Below are 15842 nucleotides of genomic sequence, written 5' to 3' on the forward strand. Positions count from 1 at the left end.
GTTAAAAAAATAAGGCTTCAAAGAAACCCCGAGCAAGTTCTTAATATGCCCTCCAATTATGTAGGCAAAATATGCACTTCTCTCTCATAATTTGAAATCAGGGTAATGATTTGCAAAGCTTAATTGTAATACTCCAATTTTTTAATCCCATTAATTTAAACTGTCAATCACTCAATAATCCAACAATCTGCAAATGACCAAAATCATCTAGACCTTTTTCCAAGACAGAGTTCACTCCCAAAATAATATTTGAATATCAATCATGTTTAAAATAATAATAAAAAAGGTGTACTTGAAAACTCGATTGTGGAAAAAATGATCAAGGCTTAGAGCATCTCTAATAAACTCTTTAAACCCATTTTTGAAGGGCAAACTCACAACAAATCAGCTCCAACAATCTCTCCAAAATTCAAATTTTTGCAATTATTATTATTATTTTTTTAGAATTGCTACAGTAGCTCTCTTGACCAAGTGAGCACCATAGCAACTTCAAATCATTTTTTTCTCTTAAAATAATCCACACCTGAATAAATTTGAATAAAAAATTTAGCATATCTGATTAAATTTTCAGCTTTTTCTCAATGGCTACAAATGACAACAAAACATAAAACGCAATCAATTACAAAACACATAAAACTAATGATATCAAAAGAAATTAATTAAGGAAAAAAAAAAAAAAAACACAAATTTGACCCATCGTGGTTGCATGTTGCTAGCGGTGGGGATGAGGACGGTGATGTAGGCAGAGTAGGCAACAGAGGACGAAGATGCTTTCTCTATCTCTGGAGCATTTTCTTCTTCAGACTCTCTCTCCCTTTCTGTCTGATCATCTTGAGAAGGTGAACAGTTTGTGAACAAAAATAAAAGAAAAATGTTATGTCCACAATATTTTTACAACAAAATAAAATGTGTGGCTTTTATTGTTTTATTTTTTTTGATGGATGAAAGGTATGGGTGTGCATTGTGGCCTTTAAATGATATTTTTTTTTTATTAAAGCCTAATGATAAGAATAAGAAAATAATTCCTTAAATTAAGATTAAATTGTGTTTTTTATTAAAAAAAAATGAAAAGAGATAATGATAAATTAATGAATATTAATTATTAAAAGATGAAAACTGATGCATTTTTTAGGGATGAATTAATGAATAAACTCATTCTGAAAATGTACATAAATTTGATACATTTTAAATTACATAAAATTTTAAAGGATTTGCATAAAAGTAACGTAGATTTTATAAAGACTAACAAATAAAGATGTGTGAAAATTAAAATTAGACTGTTAACAATATATGTTACTAGAAATTTTAAAAATTATGGCTATTAGAAATTTGGAAAGAATAAAGAATGATTAAAGAAAGAATAAAGAATGAATGAAGAAATAATATTTAAATGGAATAGAGAAATGATAGAGGGTAGGTTAAAAAGTGTATTTAAAAAAGTAAGTAAAAAATAAAAATAACTATTCACTCCCTAAACAATATAAAAATTTGGAGATGTTATTGGAGATGTTCTTAGGGCTTGAAGAACTTGAAGGACAACAAATCTCTAACAAGCCCAGGCTAGAGATTTGTTGTGAAGACTGTTCAATCCATCTTCCAACTAAAGTCAAGAAGATCTCTTGTTCAAGTTCTTTGAAGTTCTATTGGAATTAAGCTAAAAAGCCTCCATAAACTTCAACAAACTCAAATCTTTGAAGCTCAACGGATCAAGCCTCTAAAGTTCCGAAGAATTTCAACCTACGAGCCTTCACATTCGAAGACTTGAAGAACAATAAATCTCTAATAAACTCAAAGCTAGAGATTTGTTGTGAAGATCATTCAATCCATCTTCCAACCAAAGTAAAAAAGATCTCTTGTTCGAGTCAAGTTTAAAGAAGGTAGAATTAGAGGGTATTCTTTTGTAAAAGAATTGAAATAGAGATTGTACTCATTATTTGGAGATTCTAGCCTTTTGCCCTTAATTTTTAAAAAATTTAGCAATATGCCCCTATTTCGAAACTATATAGGGATATGCCCCTGTTTCGATACTCGATTACCTTAAAATCGAGTTTCAATGAAATACTCGATTCGTAGAAAATCGAGTTATGCCGAATAAAACTAAAAAAAAAAAGCTTGGAACTCGATTTTAGGGAAGTCAAGTTTCAAAACGCCGCTATAGGGCTTTAAAACGTCACTATAGGGCTTAAAAACGCCATTATAGGGCCCCTTGAACTTGGTATGAGGACTTATAAAAATTTTTTGCAGGAAAACGCCGCTATAGGGCTCTAAAATGTCACTGTAGGGCCTAAAAACGCCACTATAGGGCACCCAGAATAGGGCGATTACACTTAAAATTTTTTTTGCAGGAAAACGCCGCTATAGGGCCTTAAAACGTCACTATAGGGCTTAAAAACGCTATAGGGCTCCCTGAATATGGGGCAATCACACTTATAAAATTTTTTTTTGCATGGAACTCGATTTCCTGAAACTCGAGTTCCATGGAAAATTTTTTAATTTTTTATATTTTTTTTTTTTAAGTTTGATCGGGCATAACTCGATTTTCTACAAATCGAGTATTTAATTAAATTCGATTTTAGGATAATCGAGTATCGAAACAGGGGCACGCTCCTATATAGTTTGCAAACAGGGGCATATTGCCAATTTTTTTTAAAATTAAGGGTAAAATGCCAGAATCTCCCTCATTATTTATCAATACAAATTTATATTTGCAAACCATATTTCTTTTCAATTGTTTGATTTTTTGCAATTGAGAAATTTTGTGTTTACACTTATGTTCTTAACATGTATGTCAAATTTCGTTTAAATTGGATGTTATTACTATGCAATCAATAAACTAATTTTTTGTATACAATTTTAGATTACAAAAACTTGAAATTTTAACATTTGTTTGATGACATAGCAACTGATTTTTTATCTTCTTAAAATTTTGCAAACATGAAAAATATAATAAAAACATGCAATTCAACGATTAGATTTTTAAAATTCACACTCAATAGAAAGATATATGAAGAGTTTGTAGAATTTTTCTTCAAACTAGTTTCGATAAAAACTTTGTTCACCATATATAATGTAAATAATGCGAAAAAAATATTGAAATATCAATTATTCAGTTCATTGACACAAAAAGAGAGTTCACCATATTGCGTTGTTTATGGTATAGTGGCATACAGCAGGAGCTGCCTACTTACCCTCATATGCTCGAAACAGTTAACCAATCTTATTCAGTTTTGCCATGCCGTCGATTTTCACTTGCTGAGATCAAGACAGCTACCAATAACTTCAATGATAATATAGTAATTGGCGAGGGTCGTTATGGGAAAGTAAACCAGGGTTTTATTGATGACCGTACCATAAGCGTTGCAATAAAGGGTGTGAATATCATCAATTCATGGCGGAGATTTCACGAGTTAAGGACCGAGATGCTGGTGCTTTGCCAGCTACGCCACCCTAACCTTGTCCGTCTCATCGGATATTGTTTCCAAGATGAACAAGATGGGTTCCTTGTCTTCGAGTTCGTGGTCAATGGAAACCTCGCGAGACACCTCTATGCCACTAACCTCGATCACGATCCGGTCCCATGGAAACGAAGACTACAGATTTGCGTTGGAGTGGCGCGTGGGCTGCACTGCCTTCAAACTGGGTTGAAGCATACCAGAGTGTTTTATGGTATACGTTGACATTGCCACTTCTTGTGTGCAAAATCGAGCTGAACGTCGACCAACCATGGGTGAAGTGCAGGTATGCCTTGAACATGCACTGGAGCTACAAGAGAGCGCAGATGCTGATACTGCTGCTACTAGTGGTGACTGTAACTATTGTTTTGGTGAATATACTTGTAATGCTTCTTCAGGAGACGCTTCTCCAATTGATATGCGGTGGAAAACAGCTTCAGGGAGCACCACATCTACTGAAGAATTGTCCTTGGAAACCACAATGCCAAACGGTCAAATATGATTAACCACAAACAATTCACAGGTATGTGTTTTTTCAGTTTTTGGATTGGTTTTGTCTTTATAATCTTTTATTACTGATGGAGTTCATGGTCTGTGTAATTGCTGAGAAAATGTGGCAAAAGAGACACAAGCTTTTCCCTTACCTAAAGTTATTGGGATGGGGAATCCTGATGTTTAAATAGTTTATTGCGATATTTTTATTCCTATGCCATGTAATACTCCTTGTACTGAGTTGTTCACTATGGAATTCATCACTAAGTTGATATTGATGATGTGCTGATATGGTAAGTTTATATAATGTTGTCTAGTCTTGCAAACTATTATTTTCTTTGGTCTCTCAATTCTTACAAACTCTGTTTCTTCTCCCCTTTGGTTTCTCAATTCTCTTCAAAGCATTTGAAGCAATTGTCATTTTGAACTTCTATTATGAAAACTCATCAAAGAAGGCTTGGACAATAGTACATTAGAATATTTAGTAGTCTTCCTAGATATTCTAATTCTGCAATTCAACTCCCCGTCGATAAGAGTATGTGCTAATGCTATTTTTTCTATATATATATATAAAAAAAAAAAAAAAATGATCATTTTGAGTACTTTTTTTCAATCTTGCCAACTTGGGATAATTAATCAATTGTTCAATTGTAATGTGCTTAGTTTGTCTTGGGGTGTAATTTTTGGGTGGATTCATGTTACAATACATATTTAACAATCCCATTTTGGAATATACATACCATATGTTTAACAAAATGTTTCACTCACTCTTGCATTAGTTTAAAGTTGACTTCATGTTTTGTTCCTCTAGGTTTTAGTTGCCTGGTCATCTCATTTTTTCTCTTGTGCATTTAGTCTTACTTGGCCATCAACCTATTTGTCAATTTAGTACGTTCTCTTGCATTAGGTTAAGTCAATTTCATGGTTTATGCCTCTTGGTTTTAGTTGTCATTGGTCATCTCATTTTTTCTCATGTGCATTTAGGCTTGCTAGGCCATCAACGTCATTGACAATATACTAGTACAACAGAACTTTCCACCATCAAAGCCCACTTTACAACATTAGAGTATTTAGTAATCTTACTCGATAGAAGTGTTTTATGAATTAAGTCTTTTGTATTAATGTATGTCTATAACTAATCAGTTACAACTTTAAATTTTCAATGGTTGAGATAATCTAGAGATATAGTCACTAGATAGCATGTTTTATAACTTATTTGTGGTAAAACGATGCTGCTGCAAATTTTTATTTGATTCTTTGTTTGGCCACATGAGGAAAGAAACATTTAAGCTAAGCCAATTTTGAAGACTTGAACACTAGCTTGGTGTTCATGAGCTAATAAGACCAAGAGATCAAATTGATAATGTGATTGCTCTTAAAAGTAAAAAGTAAGGAAAAAAAAATCTGAATTATCATAGCACAACTCACTAAACTGGTGACTATATCACCAACTACAATTCTCTAATTGTATCATACTTGAACTACACATGCTTAACCCAAAAGCTAGTTTGTCCTAATTTATAGTTTTATTGGTTTAGTTTTAGTTTTATTTTTTATTTTTTTTTATGACATACAATTAATATTTTTATTTAACTTTGTGACTATTCTTTGTTGTTGGAAATCCTGGTCCAAACCTTACTAAGTTATCTTAATACCATTTAAGTTTGTTGAATTGAATTTTTACCTAATTGTATCTATAAGTGGGGAATAATATGTTTGATCTTCTTTAAGGTTCATATAAAACAACCATTGAAGGTAAGCATTCTCCTGCATATATAACACTAACATAACTTGGTGTGTTTTTGCACAATGACTGTAAAATAAGATAGAATTTTTTTTCCCTATTATCTAAATTGCATGAAAAATCATTAATATTTCTTGTAAGAAGGGTTTGCATGCCTAAGAACTAAGAAGAGTTTTCCCCCTATCAAGGTACCAAAGAACTTACCTTGAAGGTGACAGGAAATAGTACTCCTACTTTTTAGAAGGCTCTGTTGAATAACGTTTTCTTGATGCTCCCATTTTAACAATCTTACGCCCACCATTTTCTCTTAGAGTTTCCGTTATTTTGTCACGAAGAGCAGATGCATTACTTGTCCCAACTCCAAAAGAGCAGCATTCAAGTTCTTACGACTTACCCATATTGATGTCAGATATGAGAATCCTAGTTTCATCTCTATAATTTATCACATCTATCTTCTCCTCAATGCATTTGTAGTGCAGCTTCATTGGAAGTTGCAATATCAGCCCCAAAAAGCACAAGTTTTCTTGGCTCATCAGGGAGCTTCATCCAATAAACCTCTAATCATGTGGACAAAATATGCACATCTCTCCCATAATGTGACATTAGAGCAATGATTTGCAAAGCCTAAATGTAACACTCCAATTTTTTAATCCTAGAAATATAAACTGCAAAATGGCTCAAATACCACTGTTGGCCAAAATATTTTGCGATCTACCATTGTTTACAAAATATTTAGCAATTTACCACTTTTTTGTAACTCGAGTTCATGAAACTCGATTTTTACACATTACTCGAGTTCTACAAAATCGAGTTTCTCAAAAATGTGCCATAGTGGCACCCGCTGATCTGACATTTTTAATTGAAAAATCCACGTGGAAATCAAGTTTATAAAACTTGAGTTCCTTATTTAAAAATAAGGTTTCATGTTTGTACACAACCAAAGGTTTAGCTTTTTCATATTGTGCTTTTTGAAAAAGTGGCGGTTTTAAAAAGTGTAGTATGAAATCGAACTTTTTTTAAACTATCAAAAAATGCTTTTTGAAAAAATTGAGTGTTTGACTAACACTTATAAATGTGGTAATTTGAGTTATAAGTTACCAAAAAGAACAACAGTATATAAATATATATATATATATATATATATAAAGAGAATTCTTTGTTTTAATTACCTCTCTTAATGCAAGTAATAGACATAATATTTTCACAAAAATTTCACAATAAAGTCTATATGACAAGTTGTTAATGGTAGGAAAAAAAAAAAAAATAAAGTCACGAGTAGGTTCAAACGAGAACCAATAACAACTTACTATGTAAACTTTATCATAAAATTGTTATAAAAATATTCTATCAATAACACTATTTTTTTTCTAAAGAAAAATAGTACTAATTTAAAAAGTTTAGGAATATAGTAAAATGTCGCAATATTTTTACCATATTCTTTGTTTTTAGTTGTGGTCAATCCTAGTTTAATATTTTATTAATTTATTTAATTTTATTTTGACATATGAAAGATTTGACACCTTATCTGTTGTGAAAATTTGTTGTGTTTTAACACAATTGTAATTTTTTTTTAGTGAATTTCCTTACATGATGTACACGTATCCCACTCAAACTACCTTTATTTATTTATTTTTTTCCTTCACATTTTTCTCATCCACCTGTTTCTTCTCCATTCCCATCAAATATCTTTTCTTTTCCTCCACTCACCATCTTATCTCTTCTTCAATTATTCTTCTTCACCCAAAAGACAGTTCTTCTTCATCACCCAAAAGACAAGAAGAAAGAAATATATTATACAAAAAAAAAAAAAAAAAAAAAAAAGAGAGAAGAAGAAGCTCACAACAGAAGAAGAAGAAGAAGAAGCCCGCAGTAGTAGTGGGTTTATGGGTTTATGTTGGAATTGAAAATGGCACATTTGATTTAGAATTTTGCAATCTGTTTGGTTGGTTAGAAGTTAGAGGAAAGGAAAAGAAAGAAGAACCATTACTACCTGCACGGTGCAATTTTTCTTTTGGGCTTCTTGCAATTAACGAGGAGGGAGCATAGAGTGTAGAGAAATTCTTCTTGTACATGACGGTATTTTTTTTTTAATTTTTTTTTTTTTATAGAGATCTTGGTAAAATTGGGATTTCAAAATAAAAATAAGGGTAGTTTAGGGATAATGCTGAAAATGACCGACAGTAACATGATATCTATATTTGCATTTTCAGCATTGTAGCTCCAAGGTCCAATATGAAAACGTGATAGTTCTTCATATTTGGAAAAGCCACTTTTTGATAACGCGTGATAGCAATAATTTACCAAACACGCATTTTGGATTTTGGACTTGGAAATGTGCATTTTGGGCTCTAAAAGGGTAACCAAATGCACACGTATCAATCTTCACCTTCTTAGTTAACTAGAAGACCCACTAGCTACTTTTCTTGGGTTGTGTTTTTTCAGTGTGTTTTCTTGTCCTAGTGCTTAGGCTAGTTGGTTTAGCCTATGGTAGCCCCAGGACCCCCTTATACATACATTACTTTATTCTTTAATAAAATTGATAAAACACGAAAGTGCCTCTTCACTATCGTCAGTATGTTCCTTATCATTCTTAATGGACGAACCAGACTTCTTGTCAAGAAGAAAGAAAGTGAAGATGAAAAACACCTGGATGAGGCCAGCCAAGGACCCTCCGATGGTTCAATTAGTAAATCTCTCTTAGGAAATCTCTAATGTATTATGTAGCTTAGTGTATATGAAATTGTGTCTTTCACTTGCTCTTTATGACTTTATATAGCCATCTGATGAGTTATTGCAAAGTCTGTTGATCTCCCCTTGGCATTGGGCCTGAGCTAGGTGATTAATAGTTGAGCGGATCATAAAGATGTTTGTAACGGACATGAGGCGGCTCATGAAAGCATTTGTTAATGACTTTGTAATTGTTTCATGCATCTGACTTGAATAAGAGAGTTATGTCTAACTTGAATGCGCTTACAGTTGTCCATATAATGGATGACCATTTGTATGCTACTTGTCAAAAATGATGTTACCTTTTTTAGTCAACAAAAAGAAAAAAAAGAAAAAAAGAGAGAGATAGGAAATAGTTTTTGTTTGTTATAGAACTATGGAATTGGTAGTGTTGGGAGAGAGAGAGTAATGCTGTGAAGGAAAGGATACATAGGTGAAAATTGAGAAGACAAGCATATGGGACACGCTATGGGACATGTTGAAGTGAAAGAAGACAGCATGTGGGACACATTGAAGTAACACATTGAAGTGAAAGAAGAGAGCTTGTTGACGTCAATTTTTTGGTAATCGAGTTAAAACTAGAGTAACACATTATAAGCTACTCAAGCTTATTGAACTCAAGTTCCAGGTGGCTTTTTTAAATTAAAAAAGTCCAGCTCATCGGGTGCCACGGTGGCTATTTTTAATAGAACTCGAGTTCTTGGAACTAGAGTTATATGGAAAACTCGAGTTTGAAGAATTGAATTTCAAAATAGTGGTATGTCTCCAAATATTTTCAAAATAGTGGTAGATCGCAAAATATTTCGGCCAATAGTGTTATTTGGCCATTTTGGCCCCGCAAAATGAGGTCTCCTAATTGAATATATTTAGTCATTGAGTCAATCATTCAATAATCCAGTAATCTCCCAAATCATCTAGACCTTTTTCAAAAACAAAGTACACTTCCAAAATAATATTTGAATCTCAACAATGTATATAAAGAAGTGTGCTTGAAAACTCAATTATAGTCTACTTCAAGGCAAAAATGATCAGGACTTAGCATTATCTTATGTTTATAAAACTATGTAGTTGTGGGGAGTGAACTCTGACTAGACCCGAGGACCAAAACCCAAAAGGTAAATTCGAGGAACTAGCCTAGCCCAAGGTATGAATAAAGAAGAAATGGCCCTCTGGTGAATAGGAACTAGCCGGGCTTACAGCCGTGGAAGTCTAGGATAATCTTCGCAAGGAACATAAATAAGGTAACCCCTTTAACCTATCTTCTCGAGGTCACTAAGGTACCTCGGATAGCAACTTCCACCTTCATGTAGGACTGCCCATATTCTACATTTTTCCCGAGGGACACGACGAAGAAAATGCAGATCCTAATGAAACAGTCACATTTGCATTAATGAGATCTCCTACCTAATGTCAGCCACATTAAATAGTGAATGACTAGTTTGAATAGTGGAAACATCTCCAAAAGTCTTTCTTCAAGATCATGAAATGTCAAGGTAGAGGGTTGAGCTTGACGGGATAAATATTCCCCAAAATCTAGTTGGGAGCTGGACAGTTGGAAGAGGAGGGAAAAATGTCCGTAAAAGGAGGAGAAAGACAATAGGAGAAGGTTGGAAGAGGAGGGGAAAATGTCCGTAAAAGAAGGAGAAGGACAATAGGAGAAGGGGTTTAGAAAAATAGAGAGAGAAAGTCTAGGGAAGAGAGAGAGAGAGAGAGAGAGAGAGAGAGAGAGAGTTAAAGAGTTTTTCTTGTGTATCTTTATACTTGAATCCTTCCTATGTTCCTTGAGAACATTGTTCCTTCATATATGAAAGCTTGATTCTGTCTACATTTGTTTTTTAATCTAATGTCTAATCTTTTCATTGTGGATCTTTTCCTCATCTTTTAGAAATTAGTTGTGTAGATCAAGAACCTTTGTCATTGTTTAGTCTTTGGGTGTTTTGGCTCCCACAATAGTAAAACTATATAGTGTAAATTATTTGAAAAATATTGAAATAACCGATGATGTTACACAACCGATTAAATGGACAAAACTTAAATACAGTATCTTAAGTGTTGTTTCTTAGGTTTTTCTTTTAAAATTTAGCCATGTGACTATACTTAACTAAAAAATGCACTTTCATCCCATGAAAATGTATTGAATGAAAATTAATATTTAGTTCTATTACAAGTTGTTTGAGCTGACCAGTACCAAAATATCTAGCTAACATAGATACTAGAATTGTCAATTTTCTTGCTGGTATAAGAACGAGTTTGTGTATGTCTATGAAAAGATAGTGGTCCAAGTGAGAATTACTGTTGCAATCACATCTCAATTGCATGTATAAGGTTATTGAATGAATAAAATGAAAATATCAGCAATAAAGCAAATTCCAATAAACTTTATTAGGAATTTGAGCTGTAGTGCAAGAGCAAAAGAATTAGTTAAACCCCCCTTTAAAGTAGATTTTGTGCACAAAAATCCCCCACCTCCCAATAGAGACTTTTCATTAATTTGATTTTCTTTTCAGGTGCATAGAAACTTTAGGATGAATATTTTATAAATGGTTATTGTGTATATGAGAGCTTTTGGAGCATACATAGCCTTATAGGGTAAGTCATTTCGTTGTTGTAGTAACATCTTTTCTTTTTTTTTTTCGGTCTACGTTGAGCTTCTGTACTGCGCAAAAATTTCCATTTAAATTATACTAATTAGATACCTTTGTGGATTGATCCATTTGTTCAATGGTTGGACTTACTATGTCCCTCATTCATTCTCATTAAAGTTATCCATAATAATAATAAAAACATAATATTCGTCCAAAAAAAAAAAAACATATTAGAATTATATAAAGGGACATCAAGGTGCCTTTCAATTTCTTTAAAAGGTTTTAGGGGGCTACATCTTTCAATTTACATAATGTGGTTAGCCCAATTTAATATGTTGATGATTCATAGTTGACCCTAAATTTGGAGACTAAAGCTTTGTAATTGTTGTAATATTTAGAGGATGCAAATATTCTTGAGAGTGAGTAGATAACTAGGATTGGAAGCAAAGAGCAAATCTTTTAAGATGGACTTCAGGAACATGCCCAAAAATAATATATTTCTCCTTGGCCACTTTTATATTTAAATAAACCATTTTTTAATTTTTATTGGATAAATTTTTATCATTTATTCTATTTTTCTATTTTTAAATTAATATAAAAGAAAGTCTTTGAATATGCATAAAGATGCTAAATAACCATTTGCATTATGATTAACTTTTTATTAAAAAAAAATAGACCTCTAAATACAGGAGCAGCACGTGCCTTGCACGTGCCTCTCCAACTAGTAATATTATATATAATAAAAGTTGGGCTTAGACGTTGTGGTTGCGCCAAGTGCCTTTACCAAATTGCAGAAATTTTAATAAATTTTTAGATTTTAAGAATAAATATATACATATTTTTTGGATAAATATGATAGATCAAGTAATGAAAAAAAGTAGTATTTGATTTACAACTATAACAATTGTGTTTATCTAAAATGTTATCAACAAACCCTAAAATCAATAGAATAGAATTACCTAAGGATAGAATTTAAATAAAAAAAGAGATTCTTTCATCTTGATGCTTTTTAAATATATATTATTTTTCTTCTTCTATAATTTCTAAATTGATAAAAATCATAATTTGATTACAATCCAAATTCTTCATTTGATCCTTTTCTTATAATAATATATAAGTTGATAAGAATCTTAATTAAAAAAATCAATGTAGTACACGTAAAAAAAGGTCCATCTAATCCTTCTTCTTTTTGTTATTTAAATTATATTACTACATGTAAAATCTTTAAAAAAATAAAAAAACAAAAAAAAAAAACCTTACTACACATAAAAATTGCAGAAAAGTTTTTAGATTAAAAAAAAAAAAGATATAATTTTTCTTTTCCAATAATTTCTAAGTTGATAAAAATCTTAATTTCATTATAATCCAAATTCTTCATCTAATCCTTTCTTAAAGTACACGTTAAAGTCCATCTAATTTCAGCTTCATACACCTCTATAAATTAGACTGACATTAGACCTTTTGTTCATATCAACTTCTTCAATGTGGAGTGTATATATATAAGATAATTCATAATAAATACCTACCATATAGTTTTTTTCCTCTATTATTCCCTTCTTCTCCCTACAACCTTACACATATGTATTTGTTTACTCTAATTTTTTTTAATGTATTTGTTTAATTTAATTTAATTTTTTTCCATCAAATTGAATATGTTTTATGTATTTTTGTCTTTTATTTAACCTAATTTCCTAAAGTTTTATCCTATTTATTTGGTTATTGTTTGAGCATCAATCATTAAATAGAGTTAGACATGATTTTTTATTATTTTGTATATCATATATGAATTACACTCAATAATAGTACACTTCTGTTTTCGTTTAGTACAGTTTCATTTGAAGTTCTGCATATTGGACAAATTGCTTCAACATAAACACCACGCCTAGATAAATTGTCCATTGCAAGTGTAAGGACACGATTTGGTGACGAACCTAAACAGTATTGGGTTCGTACGTAAAAGGCCCAGACAATATGATTTGTAGAGCGTGGGTGTAAAGAGCTAGATTAACGGTGGTATCTACCTCCAAAATTTTCTTTCAAGCCCATACCATGTTTTCCTTCTCTTTTGTTGGTATAATCAACGTCTTTTCTTAAATCCCTAGTGTTACTCTCTCTCCTTCTCTTCTTCCTTTTTTCTCTTCAGTTTTATGTGTGTTCTCCTTTTTTTTTCGATCCCCTTCTCCATGTTCCTCTTTTAGTTTATATACTCCCCTGCGCGATCCATCTTCACCGAACACGTGTAGATTGTGCCCAGGGGATTTCTTTCTGTCCCATCTGGCGCCTCCTGGAACTTCCTACGGGTAGCTGTAAGGCTGCTTTCCTGCTGCTCAGGTATCACCTCCACATTAATGCGGCCAGAGAGTTGGTTGAGAGGTCATTAATGCGGAGGCAGCTATAGTTTTAGATATTTGTTGGCCTTATCTCTTTCATCTTTAGTCGGCTACTCTACCCCTTGAGATGACCTACTTCTGAGGTCTGATCGTGGTGATACCACGTCCTGATCGTCTTCGGACGCGATCGTCCTCGGACGCATACTGCCGAGGAGGATGGCGTCCTCAGACGGGTAACCCCACAATAGCCCCTCAAAATCCTACTTTTCGACTCCTCAAGAGAAAAGGTGGGTTTTGACGTCATGAGCCTGCACCTGTGCGCGTTTCGGGGCATGCCCCTGACGCTTCAGCGCCCCGATTTTGGCAGCATTAAATTCTGACAACTCCCTTGTCTCCCACGTTCGACGGTTAGATCCAAATCGAACGGTAGGGGGCTTCTCTTGTTCTGTGAGCGGGAATTTCGCCGCTCACAATCTTCACATGACTATAAAGGCGTTCCCAGATTAAACCTGTACCTTACCCTTAATGGTTACGCGGTTCCAAGGCCTATACACTGAACCTGCCTTCTTCCTGTCTTCACTGTTCTCCTGGCGACTACAAATAATCGTACGCTGTCCGAGGTCCTTCCTTTGAACCTGTAAGTCCTCTCGAAGCCTTTACCATTTTTATTCAAAATCAAAAAGTTTTTTTCTCTACTAAGTTTCTTTAGAAAAAAAAAGAAAAAGAAAAAATGGGGAAGCAGAGGAATCCCTTTCGGTGTCTCGTCGACTCCGAGGAGGGTATTAGAAACTTCCGTATGAAGTACAGTATCCCACCAACGGTAGGGATGAGGTATGCGGCCCAAGGGGAGTGGGTTGGCGCCAGGCAAACTGGGGAAGTGGTTATCCCCATGATCGCCTTTATTGAAGGAGGGATGACCATCCCCATGGGTAGTATCACCAGGGGTTACCTTAATTTCTTTAGGCTATCCCCCACCCAATGCGCCCCCAATATGCTTAGGATTCTGGGAAGTATAGACGCTCTGAATCAGAGAATGGGTCTAGATCTATCCCATCACGACGTGAATTGGGTGTACAGCCTTCACCGCTTAGCTGACCAGGACTACTATCTCAAGTCGAGATATCCTGAAGTAAGGTTGATTCAGTGCCTTCCTACTTCAAATAAGCACCTAAAAGAAGATTTCCTCATTTTTTCTGGGGAATGGCATGATGGTCTATCTTGCCCGACTGTGGAGGGAACGCCAGGTGGGTGCGAAGTTATAGACCTATGCTACTTAGCTCATAATCACATTTTAATCACTTTTACTATTTTCACGTCTCGCAACTTTTAACTTTAAAATCAACGGTCTTGCAGATAGACGCTACACAAAACCCAATCTCAGATTGGTCAATAAAGCGAGCCTAGACAGATTATTGAGAGCTGAAATATACGTGAACGAGGCTGATGGTCAACTACGAGCAGTACATTTAATTCTCGGATATACCCCCCTTTCTTTTGGCTTTCAGGCGCCGAAGTGCGTGATTAGGGCACGCGATCCTCGGCTTCGCCGTATCAGTGTTGCCTACGAAGGATTCATTGTCCCCGAGGGTATTCCACTTCCCGAACACACACCTCTCACAGAACCTCTTTCCGTGGCCAGCATCTCAGCGGGGCTTTCTTTACCCTCACCTTCCCTCAAGAAAAGGGGCACCAATAGGATAAGGAAAAGGGAAAAAAGCAAGCAAACCGTTGTAACAGTATCGGAATCTACGGACAATTTTGAGATTTTCGATCAGCCCTCAAACCCCGAGGAAAGTTCTGACGAGATGGGGGTAAAAAGGATACCCCAAAAAAGCTTAATGGAGCTGATAGGAGGTCAACAGGGAAAGTCTGCACCTGCCCAAACAGTACCATCCCAGGTTTCATCTCTTCCAGCCAGGTCTCCTCCTCCAGTCACCCGCCACCCTCCTCAATCATCCTCGCAAACAGCACCGCCAAGCATTGCCGAGCCAGAGAAGCGTAGAGAGCAAAAAAGTAAGGGGGTGGCAGATGCGAGCAGATCCCGCCCCACTCGAGAGGAAGATGTCCAACGAGCGGCGAAACAGCAGAAAACCAGACAATCTTCTACGCGGGGCCAAGAGAAATCCGATTCCCCACATCCCGATTCACAAGCATGGCTGCCAGTTCCTATGCTCGGTGGGGAACCCCTGCGAAACGACGCCTCTGTAAGGGATTATAACGACGGCATAGGGTGTCATGTGGCCTCGGCCATAGAGGAGGCCTTGTTGCTCCCAAAGGATATGGCCGAGCTAAAGAATGTGAGGAAGAATCAACTCATCCTTGACAATAAACGATATTTGGGCATGGTGGGAAGCTATCTTTTATACTGCTTCATTCTGTGACTGCTACTCACTAATGCGTACTTTTCATTAACTATAACACTAACTCACCCCCCCCTTTTTATTTTTTACAGATCATCCAAAATACCTTCAAGCTAGATGAGATGCTTAATGCTTGTTCTAACCAGCTAGAT

General features: G+C 34.6%; 1 protein-coding gene across 1 annotated transcript; it reads left to right on the forward strand.

Moving 5' to 3' along the window:
* The first annotated feature begins 3194 nt into the window (after nt 1-3194).
* On the forward strand, nt 3195-3677 carry LOC115990737 (receptor-like protein kinase FERONIA). Its single transcript, XM_031114533.1, has one exon. It carries the CDS (start codon nt 3195-3197, stop codon nt 3675-3677), a length of 483 nt encoding a protein of 160 aa, XP_030970393.1.
* The last annotated feature ends 12165 nt before the right edge of the window (nt 3678-15842 follow it).

This window comes from Quercus lobata, chromosome 5, assembly GCF_001633185.2.
Source record: "Quercus lobata isolate SW786 chromosome 5, ValleyOak3.0 Primary Assembly, whole genome shotgun sequence".
Lineage (NCBI taxonomy): Eukaryota > Viridiplantae > Streptophyta > Magnoliopsida > Fagales > Fagaceae > Quercus > Quercus lobata.

Bases quoted from the DNA above. Each gene is read 5' to 3' on its own strand.
- LOC115990737 (XM_031114533.1), top strand. From the start codon at position 3,195: ATGCTCGAAACAGTTAACCAATCTTATTCAGTTTTGCCATGCCGTCGA.